General features: G+C 47.1%; 2 protein-coding genes across 5 annotated transcripts in view; one reads left to right on the forward strand and one right to left on the reverse strand.

The window, feature by feature from the left end:
- FLII (FLII actin remodeling protein) overlaps positions 1–6,307 on the reverse strand; it is a 62,191-nt gene extending 55,884 nt beyond the window's left edge. Inside the window, exon 1 of one of the 2 annotated variants that reach the window (XM_083474163.1) lies at positions 6,126–6,307. In XM_083474163.1, coding sequence (XP_083330289.1) covers positions 6,126–6,188 — 63 coding nt within the window. In that variant the 5' untranslated portion in view covers positions 6,189–6,307. The remainder of the gene's footprint in view (positions 1–6,125) is intronic. The other variant, XM_083474164.1, reaches the window with a different exon arrangement.
- A 129-nt stretch (positions 6,308–6,436) lies between these two features.
- MIEF2 (mitochondrial elongation factor 2) lies at positions 6,437–20,263 on the forward strand. 3 transcript variants are annotated; one of them, XM_083474442.1, is made up of 4 exons: positions 6,437–6,653; positions 13,659–13,812; positions 15,608–15,779; positions 17,284–20,263. In XM_083474442.1, the coding sequence occupies exons 2-4, from the start codon at positions 13,666–13,668 to the stop codon at positions 18,339–18,341; spliced, it is 1,377 nt and encodes a 458-aa protein (XP_083330568.1). In that variant the 5' UTR covers positions 6,437–6,653; positions 13,659–13,665; the 3' UTR covers positions 18,342–20,263. The 3 variants fall into 3 exon arrangements, with proteins under 3 accessions (XP_083330568.1, XP_083330569.1, XP_083330567.1); XM_083474443.1 differs by lacking the exon at positions 6,437–6,653 and adding an exon at positions 6,819–6,838; XM_083474441.1 differs by lacking the exon at positions 6,437–6,653 and adding an exon at positions 7,437–7,687.
- Positions 20,264–20,603: the final 340 nt, after the last annotated feature.

Genomic DNA, 20,603 nt, shown 5'->3' on the forward strand with positions numbered 1-20,603 from the left:
AAAGCGAAGAAACACACCCAAAAGAACACAGCTCATTACCAAATATGACTCAAACGTTATTGCCAGCTCGAGGGCAGCCACAGAAAAGTCGGGAAAGACAAACAAAATTGCAAATATAGAAATGGAAGATGGATGGATGGAGGGGAGACAGAAAGAGTGTTCTGCAACATTTATTTATTTTTAAATTAGCGTTCTGGCTGAAAAGCTGGCTTATTTTCCTCCTCTATCCCCTTTTCCTTTTCTGTCATGTCTACTCAGGTTGTAAGTCTGGGCAGGGCAGGGATTCTACTGTTTTTATCAATCTGTACCCGTTTCTGTCTGAAAGGCAGAGTACAACTTCTTTGAATGAAATGAACAGGAACGAGACCTCGCCAATTCACAACCATCCTTCTTAATCCATTCCCTGTTTAGGGAAGTTTTTAATGACTAATAATAATAACAACAACAATAATTTATTATTTGTACCCTGCACATCTGGCTGGGCCTCCCCAGCCACTCTGGGTAGTTTCCAACAAATATTAAAAATACATTAAAATGCCACACATTAAAAACTTCCCTAAACAGGGCTGCCTTCAGATGTCTTCTAAATGTCAGGTAGTTGTTTATCTCTTTGACATCTGGTGGGAGGGCATTCCACAGGGCGGGTGCCACTACCGAGAAGGCCCTCTGCCTGGTTCCCTGCAATCTCACTTCTCGCAGGGAGGGAACTGCCAGAAGGCCCTTGGCGCTGGACCTTAGTGTCTGGGCTGAATGGTGGGGGTGGAGACGCTCCTTCAGGTATACTGGGCCGAGGCCGTTTAGGGCTTTCAAGGTCAGCACTTTGAATTGTGCTCAGAAACGTACTGGGAGCCGATGTATGTTTTAATGTATTTTAAATCTTTTGTTGGAAGCCGCCCAGAATGGCTGGGGAAACCCAGCCAGATGGGCGGGGTATGCATGTATAAATTAATAGAATAGAATAGAATAGAATAGAATATATACAGTCATACTTCATGTTATGTTTGCTTCATGTTACATTCTTTCAGGATATGTCCCATGGCGACCCGGAAGTACCGAAACTTCTGGGTTTCGCCGCTTGCACATGCGCAGAAGTGCCAAATCACACCGCGCACCTGTGCAGATACGGTGCTTCAGGTTGCGCTCTTTTCATTTTGCGAACGGGCCTATGGAACAGATCCCGTTCGCAACCAGAGGTACCACTGTAATAATAATATAATATAATATAATATAATATAATATAATATAATATAATATAATATAATATAATATAATATAATATAATATAATATAATATAATATATTGTATTTTTTATTGTTGTTATTATTATGGGCTTCAGATAGTACGGCAAGGAGAAGGTCCTCTCTCTGCTCAACAACTTGGAGAGCTGCCACTGGTCAGAGCAGACAGAAAACGGCTGGATGGCTTGCAATGAGATCCTCTTCAAATGCTCAAGCAATTACTGTATTTTTTGCTCTATAAGACTCAATTTTCCCCTCCCAAAAAGTAAGGGGAAATGTGTGTGCGTCTTATGGAGCGAATGCAGGCTGCGCAGCTATCCCAGAAGCCAGAACAGCAAGAGGGACAGCTGCTTTCACTGCGCAGCGATCCCTCTTGCTGTTCTGGCTTCTGAGATTCAGATTTTTTTTTTCTAGTTTTCCTCTTCCAAAAACTAGGTGCGTCTTGTGGTCTGGTGCGTCTTATAGAGCGAAAAATACGGTACTTGTTTGCACTGATGAACCATCACAGATCAAGCCTGCCTTGACACACTGCCTCAGAACCGTGTGCCGTCTATTGATTCAGTTGATATTTACAGGTATGAGTCACTGAGTTATCAAATGGGAAGAAATCAAAGCGATGAACATGCAACCTTAAAAAAGGATGGGAACGCATAAGTAAATTGCAGGTTTTGGCCACAGGCTTCCAGTAGCATCTGGGCGGCCCAGGGTTCCTCCTGCCTCTGGGATATGAAGGAACAACTAGACCTCTTGCCCAGGTGTTTCCTAGGGTGCTCTGACACTGGCGCAATTCACAGGTGCAAAGTACCGCAGAAGAAGTACCGTATTTTTCAGTGTATAAGACACCCCCTTGTATAAGATGTCCCCTATTTTGGGGACTCCAATTTAAGAAAATGGGGGGGAGATTGCCCAGAGTTGGTGAGCTCTTTGGGGTGGGGCAGAGTTTTTTCAGTGGGGATTGCCGAAAATCGCTCACCAGACTGACCTATGCTGCCACTCGCAGGCGTCGCAAAAACCACTTATCGTCTGTCCCGAAGATGCCTATCACCCGACCAATAGTCGCAGCAACAGCCAATCAACACCAGCACTTGACGCAGCCACCAATAACACGCCCAATAGCGGCTGACCATTTCCAGCTTGCAGCAGGAACCAATCCCACGTCCCCCCAGCCACTATCCGCGTATAAGACGACCCCCAATTTTAAACATGATTTTTAAAATAAAAACCCCCTCATCTTATACACTGAAAAGTACGGTATTTCAGCACTGCGGATCCTACATTCAGCAGAGGGTTCCGATCCAGCACAGGTTTTCCTATGTTGTCATAAAGTGCTAGGTGCACCGACAGCAATATGACATCGCTATGTCTAATAAAGAGGAGCCTGGATTCTCTTTTTAAAATCAAATATTCATTAGAAGAGGCAATTGTTTGCTAGTCAGCGTTGTGCAAAAATTAAGCAAGGAGGCAAGTTTTGCAAAGAGGCGACTTGTAGGCTGTAGGCAGTGTTAGAAACTCAGATATATAATCTAATCGCCAAACGGCACCTTAAACCTCGGCTACGGTTGCTGCAATGAAATGTCTCGACGCTTTTTTGCAGTGGAATTTATTATTATTCATTTCTATGTCGCTTTTCGTTGCAAAGAACAACCCTCAAAGCAGCTGACAACGTATTAAAACATCAAATAAATAAATCAAATTTAAGTTGCAGGGGAAATACTTCTGACATTTTGCTTTCCCCAATTGCCCACCTGGCGATCCCCCACACAATTGCAAGTGGACCTGCGCTAGTTGCAAAACGTGCCTGGTGTATTTTTGACACTGGCTGTAGGAGTGGGGTTGCCACGCCGGGAGCATCGCAGACCCTGAGATTTCAGAGCCCCAACCTGAGACCAAGAGGTGGACCTTGGAGACGGAGGTTAATTGGGAGAGGGGAACAGAAGTGCGCAGACCCCACCCCACCCCCACTATAACTAATCCAGAATGTGGCAGCTAGACTGGTGAATGGGAGCGGCCGCCGAGACCATATAACACTGGCTCCCAGTACATTTCTGGGCACAATTCAAAGTGTTGGTGCTGGCCTTTAAAGCCCTAAACAGCCTCGGCCCAGTATACCTGAAGGAGCGTCTCCACCCCCATCGTTCTGCCCGGATGCTGAGGTCCAGCTCTGAGGGCCTTCTGGCGGTTCCCTCGCTGCGAGAAGCGAGGTTATAGAGAACCAGGCAGAGGGCCTTCTCAGTAGTGGCACCCGTCCTGTGGTACGCCCTCCCAACAGATGTCAAAGAGATATACAACTTCCTGACATTCAGAAGACATCTGAAGGCAGCCCTGTTTAGGGAAGCTTTTAATGTTTAATAGGTTATTGTATTTTAGTGTTTTGTTGGAAGCCGCCCAGAGTGGCTGGGGAAACCCAGCCAGATGGGTGGGGTATAAATAAATAAATAATTATTATTATTATTATTTTATTATTATTATTATTACTGAGTGGCTGTGCTATCATTTGCAGCCTCCTCCTGCTGCGCTGAAGCTTGTAAAATGTATGCACAGACTTCTTACTATATTACAGATAGGTAGCCGTGTTGGTCTGCCATAATCAAAATAAAAAAATTCCTTCCAGTAGCACCTTAAAGACCAACTAAGTTAGTTCTTAGAACTAACTTAGTTGGTCTTTAAGGTGCTACTGGAAGGAATTTTTTTATTCTTACTATATTATTATTATTATTATTAATTAATTAATACTCTTAATTAGTACTCTTGCCCTCCCTTTGACACCTGTAGCGGACCAGGCAGTCGTGGAGACTTCAGGCCATATCTGGAGGTCTGGAGACCCTATTGACGGAAAATCAGCCACATTTCCACTATGCAACACACACACACACACACACACACACACACAAGCAGAGAGATGTGGCGAAAGACATACCCATGGAAAAGGGGGTTTTGAGGTGGGTGCTTTAGTTGAGATTCCTGCATTCCAGGGGGCTGGACTGGATGACCCTCGGGGTCCCTTCCAACTGTTATGATCATTTTCTGGCTTTGCAAAGCTCCAGGGAAAGGCCAGCCCAAGGTGGGCTCAAACCGCTTTTCTCTTCCCCTGTTTGCAGGTGACTGGGGAGGGTGGGGACATGATTTTATCATGTTAACCGTCCTGAGACCTGCGGGTACGGGGCGGTATATAAATTTAATAATCTAATAATGATTCACCTAAAAACTGGGTGGAGGGAGTTTATGGATTTCATCGAGACCTGTTCTCCCCCCCCCCCCATTTTCTTATAATCTGGGCGTTTTGTGTGTGCGTTTGCGTACAAACCAGCATTATCGAGCGTCAAATCTGGGAGAGAGCAGGGTTCAAATAGTCCCTTCGGCCATGAAGCTCTCACTGGGGCGATCAGTCGCTGCCTCTCAGACTAGCCTACCTCACTGGGGGTTTGTGGGGAGTGGGTTTGTGTGGCAGGGAGAGAGAGAGCCATCTATGCCACCTTGGGAGAAAAAGATGGGCTATAAATGCGGTATACCTGAAGGAGCGTCTCCACCCCCATCGTCCAGCCCAGACACTGAAGTCCACCTCCGAGGGCCTTCTGGCGGTTCCCTCCCTGCGAGAAGCCAAGTTACAGGGAACCAGGCAGAGGGCCTTCTCGGTGGTGGCGCCTGCCCTGTGGAACACCCTCCCACCAGATGTCAAGGAAATAACTACTGTACAGTCATACCTCGGGTTACAGACGCTTCAGGTTGCGTTTTTTCGGGTTACGGACCTGCCAAACCCGGAAGTACCGGAACGGGTTACTTCCGGGTTTCGGCAGTCGCACATGCACAGAAGCGCTAAATGACACTTTGCGCATGCGTAGAAGTGCCAAAGTGCAACCCACGCGTGCACAGATGCGCCGCTGCAGATTGCAAACGAGCATCCTGCACGGATCACGTTCGTAACCCGAGCGTCCGCTGTATCTGACTTTTAGAAGACATCTGAAGGCAGCCCTGTTTAGGGAAGCTTTTAATATCTGATGAATTATTGTATTTAATATTTTGCTGGAAACCGCCCAGAGTGGCTGGGGAAACCCAGCCAGATGGGCGGATAATAAATAAATAAATAAATAAATAAATAAATAAATAAATAATTTATTATTTATACCCTGCCCATCTGGCTGAGTTTCCCCAGCCACTCTGGGCGGCTTCCAATCGAGTGTTAAAAACAATACAGCATTAAATATTAAAAACTTCCCTAAACAGGGCTGCCTTCAGATGTGTTTTAAAGAGAAGATTGCTGCTTATTTCCTTCACATCTGAAGGGAGGGTGTTTCACAGGGCGGGTGCCACTACCGAGAAGGCCCTCTGCCTGGTTCCCTGTAACCTCACTTCTCGCAGCGAGGGAACTGTGCTGGATCTTAGTGTCCGGGCTGAACAATGGGGGTAGAGACGCTCCTTCAGGTATACAGGACAGAGGCCGTTTAGGATATTATTATTATATTATTGTCATTATTATCATCATCAGCATTATTATTATTATCATCAGAATCATTATTATCATCATCTGCATCACGAATGTCCAATAATAGCACAGTCTCTTCTAGAACGTTACGACGACGAAGAACTCTGTGTGACTCAGGAAGATGACCCGGCGAGATCTGATTCTTGCCAACTGTGCTCGTCGCCCTCCGCCCCACCCCACGTACTGAGGACTAGGGCCTTAGTGCTAGACAGTAACAGGCATTGTTTCAGGCTTCCACGCCCCGGCCAGGAGGGTGGGATGAGCGAAAGTCTAAAATTAGCCGCAGCCCCGCCAGGCCAGGCCGGCCTCCCTCCCTCCCTCCTTGCTTGCCTGCCTGCCTTCCGGCTCTCCCCGCCGGCCACGGAAGGCAGGCGATCCTCTCTTCCTCTCGGGGCCCAGGACTTACCTTGAAGTCGTTCCCGCTGAGATCGACCCCCCGGATGAAGGGGAGCACCCCGGTGGCAGCCATGGCTCCTTTCCACGGGGGGCGGGAAGAGGAGGGAGAGCAGCAACAGTAGCGACGCTTTGCTAGTCTCTAACTCCCCAGCTCAGCGGCTTCTGCTCTCCCTCGGTGACACAGCCCTAAACAGGGAGGGGGAACAAATTTTTTTTTAGAAAGAGGGGAGGGGCAGTGGCAAAAAGGAGGGGCGTGGCCTTTTGCGAGCTGGAGGAGGGCCTCGCCCCTTTTAACTCCTTCGCTGCCGGGCGCGCATTAGGGAGGGGGGTGCATTCATACGGCTGCGCTTGGGTCACATCCGCACCATGCATTTGACGCACTCTCGTTCCACTTCAAGCAGCCCCGACTCCTCCCCTCCGCAACTCTCCATATAACCCTGGGAATTGTAGTTTGAGGGTGCTGATCTACAGTTCCCAGCATCCTTAACACGCTGCAGGATTCCCCACGATGTCAAAGTGCTTCGAGAGCTCCTTAAACGTATGGTGTTTTTAAAAAACGTTCTAGTATAGCTGGCTACAGTTAGCCGCAATCCCGTTCTGTAAACCCTCAAGGGCGCTGTCACGGTTTTAAGCGTCCGGAGGGTTTTCCTGAAATTCTGAAGAAAAAAAAGTCAGAGAGGGAGAAAACCTCTACGGTCCTCTACATGTCGGTAACCACGTCAGGTGAGTACGGACTAGGAGAAAGGAGGACGTATAAATGGCTCATATTCCACCACCCACCACAAACTCCACTTTTTTTTGTACTCCGCATTAATTAATTCGAAGTAACAAGCACATGACTTTGCTGGAGCGTGCCTAGGTGTTTGCAAGGACTCTGGACACGGGTCCATCATGACTCGCCCACCGTTATACCCAATGGCAATTCAATGTATTCCTGTTGTGTTTTATGATTTTCCTGATATTGTAAGTGAGCCGGAACTGGTTTGTGACCGTATTAATAATAATAATAATAAATTCAAATCCACATCATGACACGGCGCCACGAATTTGCTTTTTTCCTTGTTGTGGTACTTTGCACCACTGGCATCTCCAGGCAGTATGGGGGAGAGACGCCCCCTGCTGCGCACTCTTGAAAACCCGGGGAGCTGCTGCCAGTCCGTGTAGACAATACTGGGCCAGATGGATTGGTCTGACTTGGCTGAAAGCACTTTCCTATGCTGGTATGCGCACATTGGACAGATTGGAAGAGGCGGAACGGAGAGAAAGGACGAAAGTGACGCTGCCTCTTTAAGGCGGAGGAGGAGGAGCCTCGCGGCACCTACGCAGCCTCAAAGAAGACAGGAAGCCGAAAAAGATACTCGGCGTTCTATGTCGGAACGTTGAGAGGCGAGCCGCGCGCTGCCATTGGTCGCTCGGCGGGGTGCTTGGCATTCGGCTTCGGGCGACGTTCCATCGCTGGTGCTGAGCGTTTCCTGCGCGGTGGCGTCGGGGTGCTGGGTGCCCGCTGCTACAGCAGCAGCGACCTCTCCGCTCCCCCCGCTTCCCCGGGTCCGCTTCCAGGTGCAGGGGCAGGTAAGTTGTAACTGAGCTACTAACCTCCACGGAGCAGCCTCGGTTCCAAAGGTGGAACCGCCGGAAGAACGAAGGAATCTTATTTTTGTTACGTTTTAGGGGGAGGGGGAAATTTTGCTTCATTTTTAACCTCTTAAGAGGGGCGGGTATTCAGCTTTCAGGGGAGGTGGTGAACCGCCTTAGTTATTTAAATAATTCGGAGCCCCGTAGCAGCAGCACCGTGAACGCTTAATACGTTTCTTGTAGTAAGATCGGGAAACGACCCTTCCCCCCCCAAAAAAAATGGATTTAGAGGACCTTTGGATCCCCTCTCTGAATGGTTAGAAGAGAAGGCCTTAATTAAGGAGAAAGGGATGAATCAGTACAGTAATGGAGCTGGAAGGGACCCGAGGGTCATCTATTCCAACCCCGCAGCACGATCCCGTGGCACTTTTTAAATAGTGAAGCAAATACAGCATCCCTCAAGATGCCACAGGACTGTGTCTCTGTAGACCAGGGATAGGAATCTGTGGTCCTCTGGACGTTTATGAAGTCCCAACTCCCATCAGACGGAGGCAGCGTAGCCCAGTGGTCAGGGATGGCGGCAGCTGGAGTCCAGAAGGTCACAAGTTTCCAGTCTCTCTTTAGACCAACACAAACAGCCATTTGTAGTTTGGTTGTGGGTTGATTACGACCACCTTGCCTTGGCCGCTGCTGTTGATCCACAAGCAGGTTGATCTGTGATAAGCTTGTGCACACCATACATTTAAAGCACTAGAGAATCCTGGGAACTGTAGTTTGTTAGTGATGCTGGGGTTGTAGCTTAGTGAGGGGCCTACTACAGCTCCCAGGATTCTGAGGTGGGGATGTGGTTTAAGTGTTTGGTGTGCGGTTTCTCCCCAGGGGTTGGTTGTCCGGTTGGCATCCGTCTGTCTCGGGAGACGATGGAGAAGTGCGCCATTGTGGGTGAAGGCAAACCAGTGGAGAGCCGTGGCTGTAGAGACTGATGCAGTAGAGACATGTTTTGTTGCAGCTGGGGAAGAGGAAGGCGTCTTGCTCTATTGCTGGTTGGCTGGGGCTATTTCTGCATTTCTACCATAGGGGTTGGGGGGCAGGAGGAGCTGGATGCCTGAGGCCTGGGTCTCTTGCATCAGACCCCCGATTTTGAGACCTTTATTTTAACTTTTGTTACTGGATGTGCCGTTGAGACCACATCCACCCGCCATCTTAATATGATACCCAGAGGCACCTATCTATGCATCTAAGTGAGCATTTTATTATTATTATTTTTTGTAAATTTTGTAAATTTTCAATTTTTTTCTTTATATAATGTATATTATATTATATTATTATATTATATTATATTATATTATATTATATTATATTATATTATATTATATTATATTATATTATATTATATTATATTATATTATATTATATTATATTATATGTGTGTGTATTGTAGGTATACTATACCTTATCTTCTCCACACTGTTTTCAGATAGATTTTACTTCTATTCTTACTCTAAAGCTACTTGCATTTTAACATATTTGCAATAAGTTTTTAAATAGTTCACAAACATTTTCCAGTCCTCCTTAAACTCTGCCTATTTCGTTGTTTGTTAAGAAAAACCTTGAAGCCATTTGCAAAGAGAATAAAATGATAAAATTATTGGTAAAAACACACAAAGACAACTCTTTAAATAATCATCGCTAAACTAAAAGCAGAATTAATTTTAATATTCTTTTGGAAGCCGCCCAGAGTGGCTGGGGAAGCCCAGCCAGATGGGCGGGGTATAAATAAATTATTATTATTATTATTATTATTATTATTATTATTATTAGACATTCACCAACATTCTACACTGCTAATGTTTTTAGCAAGCGCCACAGTACGGCGAGGGCTTGTTGTCAATAGGCAGGGAGTCCTACCGGCACCCTGTTAACCAGGCTTCCTCAACCTTGGCCCTCCAGATGTTTTTGGCCTACAACTCCCATGATCCCTGGCTAGCAGGACCAGTGGTCAGGGATGATGGGAATTGTAGTCTCAAAACATCTGGAGGGCCGAGCTTTGAGGAAGCCTGCTTTTAACAGTGGGCAGATTGCAGTAAGGCGATATTGCAGGTAAACTGGTCTCAAGTTGTTAAGGACTTTATATATGAATAGTAATGCCCTGAACTTTGCTCTGCAGCAAATTGGCAACGAGTGCAGATCTCTGGGCACAGGTGTTGCATGCTGACAAGGCCTCATTCCTGTCAGCAATCGTGCTGCAGCATTCTGTACTCTCTGCAGCTTCTGGATCATATGCAAGTGTATGTAGATCACACATCGGCAGCACCCACTTTTCAGGCAAATGTTCCTGTGTTCCGTCCTCATGCAGCCTAGGCGTAGGGTCGCCATATTTCAAAAAGTGAGAATCCAGACACAAAAGTTCTTGAGCTGTTTGGGTTTTTGGTGGGGGTGGGGGAGGGCGGCAAAGTTGTTTAGCTTCCTTTTGCAAAATCTCAAACAGCTGACTTTTCCAGCTATTTTAAAGGAAATTCATCAAAAAATCAACACTTCCAACATGGGTTGCCATTCGCCCAGGCATTTCCAGACTTTTTACTGATTTTTTGAAATTCCGCCCGGACGTTATTCACAACAAATGAATCCCGGACGTATGGCAGCCCTAGCCTAGGGAGAGGGAGTATAGTCTGAAGGCCAGATAGCTGCAACCTTTCCAACTACGGTGGTACCTTGGTTCTCAAACACCTTGGTACTCAAACAACTTGGAACCCAAACACTGCAAACCCGGAAGTAAGTTTTCTGGTTTGTGAACTTTTTTCAGAAGCCGAACGTGCTCCGTTTTGAATGTTACACTGATGATTGGAGTGTTATGCTTCTGATTTGAGTGTTACTCTGAGGTCTGTCTGTTTTTGCTATTTATTTTGTTTTTGTTTTTGAGGCTCGTGTGTGTGACTGTGTGACTGTGATTGGTTGATTATGTGACTGCAGTACATTGTTGCTTTCATTTTATGGATCGATTGTCTCATTAGATAGTAAAATTCATGTTAAACTGCTGTTTTCGGGGTTGTATTTAAAAGTCTGGAACGGATTAATCTGTTTTACATGACTTTCTATGGGAAAGCGTGCCTTGATTTTGGAACACTTTGGTTTTGGAACGGACTTCTGGAACGGATTAAGTTTGAGAACCAAGGTTCTGTACTGTAGACCTCACTGTTTGGCCCTACGTGGAGTTGCTGAGGAACGAACCTGGGATCTTCTGCATTCAAAGCACCTGTGCTCTACTACTGATCTTGGCCACCCCCACCCCACGTGTTTCGGTGAAAAAGAAAAGGCACTCTGCACATGCTTAGAAATCCCCTCTTCTCATGGCAGCACAACTGCTGAAAAGGTCTGGGACAAATCTAGGAAGTTGAGCTCTGCCTCTGATCATATCCTGCCTGTGTGTCAGGGACTGGTTAGATGCGTTCCCTTGCAACCACTTTTGGACTCTGATGCCCAGAATAGAAAAGACTGTCCTGGGAGAAGGGAAACTGCAGGAAGATATTGTTACACGCCTTCAAAATAGCAGCCAGAAATCTGACTCCTCTGTAGCCCTGGGGAATTACTATTATTATTATTATTATTATTATTATTATTATTATTATTCTCAAACCAGGCAATGAGTTGTCCTTGGAAATGTTTGTTTGGCAGTGTGGCTGAGTAGGTTTTCCCCCCAGTGGATTTTCAGTAGCTTCTTGTGTCAGGGGTGGCAAAATAAGGCCACGCCCCTGCTAATATTATATATACAGTGGTACCTTGGTTTACGAACTTAATCCGTTCTGGAAGCCTGTTCTTAAACCAAAGTGTTCTTAAACCAAGGCGTGCTTTCCCATAGCAGTGGAGGACTCAATTTACAAATGGAACACACTCAAAACAAAGCGAACACACACACACACACACAGTGCCCTTTATGAAAAGATCCCGGTGCAGTGTACAGTGGTACCTCGGGTTAAGTACTTAGTTCGTTCTGGAGGTCCGTTCTTAACCTGAAACTGTTCTTAACCTGAATCACCACTTTAGCTAATGGGGCCTCCTGCTGCTGCCGCACCGCCGGAGCACAATTTCTGTTCTCATCCTGAAGCAAAGTTCTTAACCTGAAGCACTATTTCTGGGTTAGCAGAGTCTGTAACCTGAAGCGTATGTAACCCGAGGTACCACTGTACAACATTAGGAGCACATTTTAAGGAGCATAATAATAATAAAAAATAATAAAAGGCATAAAAATTGACTATTATTATTTATTAGATTTATATATCATCCTTCATCGAAAGATCTCAGGGAGTTTCACATGGTAAAAACACAAATGAATAGTTAAAACAGAAGCAACAAAACAATACCCCCCTTTCACAAACACATTTAAAAGGCTGCAGAATATAATAAAATTATCATAACAGCCCCCTTCCTACTTTAACTGTTTATTTAGTGCCCAGAGGCCTGGTTATAGAGGAATGTTTTTGCCTGGCACCTGAGAGTTAAGAGTTTCATTCTCTACCAACTGAGCTGTCCCAGCTGTTATTTTGAAGTCATTTGCTGCCCAAATTTCAGGTGGTTCTGAAAGCCGTCTAGCAAAATCAGCTTGGGGTCTGGGTGGACCAGCCCCCAAGTTGGGTGGTTAGCCATTCTGCCACACACACATTTGGTACCAAGTAACCTGGGACGTGGGTGGCGCTGTGGGTTAAATCACAGAGCCTAGGACTTGGCGATCAGAAGGTTGCCGGTTTGAATCCCCGCGACGGGGCGAGCTCCCGTTGCTTGGTCCCTGCTCTTGCCCACCTAGCAGTTCGAAAGCATGCCAAAGTGCAAGTAGATAAATAGGTACCACTCCAGCGGGAAGGTAAACTGTGTTTCCGTGCGCTGCTCTGGTTTGCCAGAAGCAGCTTAGTCATGCTGGCCGCATGACCCGGAAGCTATACGCCAGCTCCTTCGGCCAATAAAACGAGATGAGCGCCGCAACCCCAGAGACGTCCGCGAGTGGACCTAATGGTCAGGGGTCCCTTTACCTTTTAACCTCCTCCAAATTCAATGGGAGCTACTTGTAGGTCAATACGCCTGCAGTCAGCGGTAAAAATGGTCCAGAAAAGTGTTTTTTAAAATATTATTAATTGTTAAACCAGTTTATTGACCGTTTCACAGCGTAAAGCCCTAGAAACTGTGTAGGAGATGAAAGCAGAGTAGAACGCAATGACCCTCCAGTCTGAGTATGTTGTTTGCTTTTTGTTCCCATGGCAATGCTGTGGCTGTTAAGTCGTATGTTGGGAGTTGTGACTCATGATGAATGTCAGAGGAGTGTTTTTGGGCAGGAGCAGAGGAAGAAGTTGGCAGTGTCAGAGCTAGCGAGCCACTGAGGTTTTGTAGGGTTCAGCAACGCGACACCCTGCAGCTAAACCTGCCCGACACCAACACTTAAGAATGAGTAGCAGCCCCTTTTCTTAACAAGACAGCTCTTTCCCTCTTTTTATAATGTTATTTACTGTAACTTTTCAACCTACGATGAAATAAATACAATACATAGAAATGAAAAACAAAACAACATTGTATTTTTAATCTGTTGGAAGCTGCCCAGAGTGGCTGGGGAAACCCAGCCAGATGGGCGGGGTACAAATAATAAATTATTATTATTATTAACAACAACAAAAGAGAAAAGAAAGAGGAAATAAAATAAATTAATAAAGCTCTCTCCCCCTCCCCTGCGTTCTTTCCTACCCAGCTTTGGGGGCGCTGCGGATGGGACGGGAGCGATATCGTAAAAACCCCATTTTTGTAAGGTTGTGAATTTAAGCTGCCCTTTAAATTTTCACGGTCGGAATTTGGAAAAAAAAAGAAAGGTGCGGCTTATATCCGGGCCAATAGGGTATGCGGTGCCTAGTTAGGAGTGTCAGTTCTGCAGGTTGAAGAGGGAAGCTTATTACCGAAACCTCTCAAACTTGATTTCTTTCCCTCCAAGAAGGTTAACAATGGCGGACTACGGCCACAAGCAGGGGAAGAGGCGGGACGAGAGCAACCTGGGCTGCGTGGTAGACTTCCTGTTGGCCAATGCCAGGTTGGTCCTGGGCGTCAGCGGAGCGGCTGTGCTGGCGATCGCGACGCTTGCTGTGAAGAGGGTGAGGCCGCCTTGTTCTTCCTTTGCATAGCTGCTGGTAACATGCTTTAAATGTGTGATGAGGAATTACTGTTGGTAGTCATCCTTTTATATGAGCAACCATCTTTATGACGTTTTAGTTTTATTAAGGGGATCATAGTCTGTGTCTGGATCAGGGGTGTTGTTTGGGAGGAGACTGCTAGCTCTTGAGTCTTTCTCAGTAATATTTGGTCAAATTTTCAAAAAAATCACATGTACACTCCAATACATAATATTTTTTTCTTTCGTTTTGTCGACTTCCCACCCCATTCTGCATGGGGTTTGTAATCCCCCCTTGCCCCCATCTTCTCTTTCTTATACCATAATAATAATAAAACAATAATTTGTAATTCCTTCTGTTGCTCACAGTTCAAATCCTGCTTGCAAATTCATACTATAGTACAGTGGTACCTCTAGTTGCGTTCACCTCTGGTTACATGTCCTTTGGGATACATATGCGGCAAACCTAGAAGTATTTTTCTGGGTTTCACCTTGTGCGCATGCACAGAAGCGATAAACTGCAGCGCACGCATGTGCAGGAGTGGCACCTCCGGTTGTGAATTCCTCAGGATGCGGCCGGACCTCTGGAATGGATCCCGTTCACAACTGGAGGTACCACTGTATTTATTTAATTAACTACCCAAGCCAAAAAAAGTGTGCGTGTTTTTGTTTTTAAAGAAGGGGTAGTGGATCTGTAGTTTAAAGCTCTTTAGTCTTTCTTTAGTCTTTCTCTTTGGGCCCAGATCCACTACCCCTTCTTTTAAAAACCCCATTTCCCCCCCTTCCATGGTGGTTGGGTGTACGGCAAATTGCAGTGCCGGGTGGACCTCCGTCACCGTCCACCTTAATTTGCCCAAAGGTTAAATCTGTGTTATGGGCTTGTACCCTGATTCTTCTAAATTATTTGCAATAATAATAATAATTTTATTTATACCCCGCCCTCCTCGGCCAGAGCCGGGCTCAGGGCGGCTAACACCAGTAAAATTACAGTAAAATCATAATAGGGAAAAAAAACCCAATTTAAAATGCAGGTTAAAATGCAATTTAAAATGCAGCCTCATTTTAAAAGTAGCCGATAAATCAAGACCATAAGAGGAGGGAAACATAAGGGTCAGACTGAGTCCAAACCAAAGGCCAGGCGGAACAGCTCTGTCTTGCAGGCCCTGTGGAAAGATGTCAGGTCTCGCAGGGCCCTGGTCTCTTGGGACAGAGCATTCCACCAAGTCGGGGCCAGTACTGAAAAGGCCCTGGCCCTAGTTGAGACCAATCTAAGCACCTTGCGACCTGGGACCTCTAAAATGTTATTTGTGGACCTTAAGGTCCTCTGGAGGGCATACCAGGAGAGGTGGTCCCATAGGTACGAGGGTCCTAGGCCGCATAGGGTTTTAAAGGTCAAAACCAGTACCTTAAACCTGACCCTGTACTCCACCAGGAGCCAGTGCAGTTGGTATGCCCCTGGCATAACAGGTTCAAGACATTTTGACACCTGGCATGGATCCCAAAATGGTGCTCCTCTCCCTGCCAGGGAAGAAGGGTTGAGCGAAGATCTACATCAAGAACAAGTAGGGAAAGAAAGATCTACACTGAGATCAGCTGCCCCAGTTGAACCTGCCGCCTGAAGCAGTTGCCTCACCCTGCCTCACGGTTTGGCCGGCCCTGAAGCCTGGATTTGTATTTGGGATTCACACTCAGGTGTCCCTGCAGCAGAGCAGAACTGGGCCTTAAAAAAGCAGAGGAGCTCAGGCTAACTGTTTGGGTGGGTGTCTGTTCTTATGCAGCTCATCGACCGGGCCACCAGCCCGCCGGACGATGAAGATGACATCAAAGCCAAGCAGAAGTCCTTGGAGGACAGTTGGCAGGAGCTGAGCTTGATCAAGACGGTGCCCAAAGTGCGGCAGGAAGACCTTGAGGAGCCACTGCTGTCTCCAGTCGTGGGTGGGACCGCGCAAGGTCAGGAGAGACATGCTACAGGCGGGTTCTGTTTCCTAAGGGCAAACTGTGCTTGTATGCCCAATAATAATAATAACTTATTATTTATACTCCGCCCATCTGGCTGGGTTTCCCCAACCGCTCTAGGCGGCTTCCAACAGAAGATTAAAAATACATTAAAACATCAGTAATTAAAAACTACCCTGAACAGGGCAGCCTTCAGATGTCTTCTAAAAGCCTGGTAGTTGTTGTTCTCTTTGACATCTGGTGGGAGGGTGTTCCACAGGGTGGGCGCCACCACCGAGAAGGCCATCTGCCTGGTTCCCTGTAACTTGGCCTCTCACAGTGAGGGAACCGCCAGAAGGCCCTCGGTGCTGGACCTCAGTGTCCGGGTAGAACGATGGGGGTGGAGACACTCCTTCAGATATACTGGACCAAGGCCGTTTAGGGCTTTAAAGGTCAGCACCAACACTTTGAATTGTGCTCGGAAACGTACTGGGAGCCAATGTAGGTCTTTCAAGAACGGTGTTATGTGGTCTCGGCAGCCACTCCCAGTCACCAGTCTAGCTGCCGCATTCTGGATCTCCCGTTTTATCTTCACAACACCCCTGGAAGGTCAGCTAGGCTGAAAGAGAGAGCAACTGGGTCCTGACACTTTGCCAAGCCTGTGAAGATTGTGTTCCTGCTAATAGTTCACTGCAACTTTGAATGGTGTGATTTACTGCCAGCTCACTCTGTGACGCAAGTCCAGGTGGCAGCGGTCCCTCCTGGATTCATCATTGTCCCTGGAGACACAAGTGATGTTAGTAACTAGGCCCAGTTTGGTTTCAGTGCCAGCTATAGCCATTCCTGGCTAGGGAGATCCTGGCCACAGTGGCCCATGCGTTGGTGAACCTTCAGCCTAGATTACTGTAATGGGCTCCATTCAGGTCTGCTTGACGCTGCTCAGGAAGTTACAGCTAGCGCAGAACACAGTGGCTAGGCCTCTGAATGTAGCAGCCTCCTACACCCATTTTGCACTGGGTGGCGCTGTGGGTTAAACCACAGAGCCTAGGACTTGCCGATCAGAAGGTTAGCGGTTCGAATCCCCACGACGGGGTGAGCTCCTGTTGCTCGGTCCCTGCTCCTGCCAACCTAGCAGTTTGAAAGCACGTCAAAGCGCAAGTAGATAAATAGGTTCCACTCTGGCGGGAAGGTAAACGGCGTTTCCGTGCTCTGCTCTGGTTCGCCAGAAGCGGCTTAGTCTTGCCGGCCACATGACCCGGAAGCTGTATGCCGGCTCCCTCAGCCAATAAAGCGAGATGAGCGCCTCAACCCCAGAGTCGGCCACGACCGGACCTAATGGTCAGGGGTCCCTTTACCTTTACTGAGCCAAATATAAGGAAGGTGCTTGCATTGCGACGCTCTGCCATAAGCATCTTGGGACCTCTGCTGCCAGGGATTTCTGGAGGTCCCCAGGTTGGCGAAACCTGTCCAATATTCTTAGCCCAGCCACCTGAAATGTTTGTTCTCTCCTCCTTTGCAGACCCCGAAAGCGGTGTCCTGCCCTTCGAGGCCCCGCTGGTGGAACCAAGGGCTCGGCTGTGCCTGACGCTCCAAGAGAAGTTTCTCTCCTACTACAGGGACCATGTCTCAGTCTCTGAGGAGGAGAAGGCTCTGGGGAAGCAGCTGGCAGGAGACATCTGCGGGGAGCTGCAGAAGTTCCTGAAGAACAAGTACCCAGAGCTCCCCTTTGGACACGCCTTCCTCAGCGGCTACCTTTGCGACGACCTCATCAGCAGCGACCGCCTTGAGGTGGCCTTCATGCTTCCGTTGACGCTGGAACCCAGCCTTTGGCTCCTGATCCCCGGTGAACAAACAGTTGTGAATGACCCTTGTTTCGGGATGTTCAGGAGGACTGGCCTGGAGTATTTCCCGCGCGGAAGCAGCCCGTGGGACAGGTTTGTGGTGGGTGGGTACCTGTCGTCCAGCACCATCAACAAGACCCTCCATAACACATTGGTGGCCTCTATTAATTGGCCGGTGATTGGCAGCAGTCTGGAGTGCGTCATCAGGCCTGTGATGGATCCCAAAGAGCTTAAGTTGGAAGTCCAGCATGCCCAGATCCACCTGGACATAAACCTCTGCCCCATGGTAGAAGTGGGGGATAAAATCCTTCTTCCTCCATCCTTTGTAATACCGGTGGAGAACCTCTGGCAGCGGAGCTTTTACGCGGCCGAGGTCTCGGCGTTGAAAGACCTTGATGCCAGAGATGATGGCGTCCGGCAGGGTTGCCTCAACATCTTGAAGGTCGTCTTTGAAAACCATCCCTTCTGGAGCAAGCTGGGCAGCAGCCACTTGACTCACGCCATCCTACACCTGAGCGAAACTGAAACCGATTGGTCAGAGGCAGCGTTAGCAGACAGGTGCCAGCAGGTGCTGGAGGAGCTGGTCCGGTACCTGGAGATAGGTTCCCTCCCTTGCTTCTTCGACAGCAGGATAAACCTTCTCGGCCACCTGGCCTCGGAGGAAATAGAAGAGATCGGCTACACTTTGTACGAGGCTTTAGCGGAGCCAGATCTGGCAGCCGGACTCTGCTTATGAACAGGCGACTCGGTGGCGAAAACTGCACTCGTCTCCTTTGGGGGTCAGATGGCTTGGGAGGAGCTCTCCCATCGATGCAATTCTTTGCACCCTAATGGAATGGAAGTATTCTCAAAGTAAAATAGGGCCTGGGTTGAAAAATGGGAACCTTTCCCTGTGTCCTAGACATTTCTGAAATCTAGGGCCAGTAGTGTTACTTTCCAGTGGTTGCATCCCATGGTACTCTGTAGGATTGCTGAACCAGGGTGGAAGGGGGTCTTTGCCTCCTCCTAGCTGGTTTATCCATCCCTACGTAATTGGAGCATTGTGAAACGGACCTTTAGGGGCCCAGTATCCAATAGCACCCCAAATGTGAGGCTCCATAATATGTAATTTGTATCTATTGGGACAAGTCTGCTTTATTTCACTATGTGGAAGTCCTAGAAGATATGTCTGGGGTGGGTGGAGATTTCATTAGGCTGTTGCTGAATCAGTGAGGATCTCACCTTTGGTGCTAAAGCAGCTGCTTTTCCCCATCACCACGCAGGTAGCAGAAGGTCCCCACCTGTGATTTCCAGGCCTTTGAGTGCCTAGAATGAGCACCCCAAGGAATTGAATCTCACTATCTGCAAATGGTTGTGGCTATGTTCTTTGTGGCACAGTGTGACTCAATCACTGTTGTTTTCACTCTTTTATTTTTAAATAGCAGGTGGCAAAAAATAAAGTGATTCCCCCCCCCAGTGGCCTTTCCTGCTCAGAGCACATCCCCAGACTGAAATGGTGGGGCTCCCTTCTCTACCTCATGGGGCGCAAAACTACACAACTTTGTCCCCCACCCCCACCTGTTAGATATACTTGACGCCAGTGCTAAAAATTTAATCAAGTGCCAAAGGAAGGTTGGGGTGTGGAGAGAGAGGTCTCTAAATCTTGGGTATTCTTAAACTCTCTACTTGGGTAAACTGGAAGGTGCAATCCTCTCAGCCCTAACTGTTCATTTATTGAGGTCTGGATTCCCATTGTAACGCCAACTTGAAGTGTTCCTGCTGAGGCTAACCTGTATCCAAATCAAGAGTTTGCAATTTGTAGGTGTGTAACTCTGTATGCCTTGCTTAGTGTTCTGCATTTGCTGAAACGTAGAGAGGTCCTTGCTGCTGAGAGACACAACTATAGTCATGGGTTTGGGCATGGCACAAGGTTTAGTGAGCCCCTCAAGGATTTGTGTCTGTTCCCTGAGCATAAACCATAAACCATCATAGTCTGCATAGTCCTTTTTTTAAAGGAGTGTGTACATTCCCTGTAGAATCCAAAAGGGAAAGGTACCTACCAACCGTATTGGCTGTAACTGGGAGTACCAACAGCTCATATCTTTCTCTCAAGGCTTGACTTTTCAGGATTGTGTTTTTCTAGAGATCCTTGCCTATACTCTGACGTATAGAAAACCACAATTAAGTCTTGCAAAAAGCCATATGCAGAAGAGTGCTATTCCTTTCCCCCTCTGCTCCTACTCTTAACTGGAACTCATGATCCTATGCAGTGGATTTGCACAGAAAATAACTGAAGCTGGGGCAGAGAAGCTGTGGTCCTGGAGAATTTGTTGGGATTCTAACTCCCACTGTCCCTGACTATGGGCTATGCTTGCTGGGGCTCATGACAGTTGGAATTCAACATCAGTCGGAAGGGCAAAGGTTCCCTTGTTCCAGGTCTGAATGTATAGAGTGATTCTTCACAAGCAGAAGTTGCCCTGCTCTTCCCTTACAATTTTCCTGTGATTTAAATTTTTATGTGAAGCTCTAGCCTTTCTGGCTAGAAGGAACAACCGCAACTAACTTAAGGAAACTTTGCTGCTAAAATGTGTTTATATAGTGGCAATATTAATCGGAAATGTGCAAGGGCTTGAGCTGATGTCACAAATGAAATAAAGAATGAATGATTATGGGCAAAAATTGCTGTATAGTGAGCTTTTTGTGAGTGAAACAGCTTAAATTCATCTCTGGAACTTGCAAAGGAGGCTGATAATAGGAATTTATTGCTGAAATCTTGATCTGATCGTAAGACTTGAATTGCTTTTATAGTAAGGAGCCTGCAAATTTTGAATAAGGAAAAGTGAATGCTGTTTTTTTAGCAATGTGTGAGAAACATTTCCCCATATGCTCTAGGTAAAAAGAAAGGCAAAGGCTATATGCAAAAAATCTGTATCCTATTCACAGTGTATTTTAAGCCTGATTCAATTCCTGGAGCTTTGCAGAAATGTTTTTGACCACACCTTGCAAGAGGAAGAACGAA

The sequence above is a fragment of the Podarcis liolepis genome (genome assembly GCF_965112155.1).
Source record: "Podarcis liolepis genome assembly, chromosome: 14".
NCBI lineage: Eukaryota > Metazoa > Chordata > Lepidosauria > Squamata > Lacertidae > Podarcis > Podarcis liolepis.

Coding starts and splice junctions, on each gene's coding strand:
- MIEF2 (XM_083474442.1), top strand. CDS start 13,666: ATGGCGGACTACGGCCACAAGCAGGGGAAGAGGCGGGACGAGAGCAAC. Junction 13,813..15,607: donor CGACGCTTGCTGTGAAGAGG/GTGAGGCCGCCT, acceptor GTTCTTATGCAG/CTCATCGACCGGGCCACCAG. Junction 15,780..17,283: donor CGTGGGTGGGACCGCGCAAG/GTCAGGAGAGAC, acceptor CCTCCTTTGCAG/ACCCCGAAAGCGGTGTCCTG.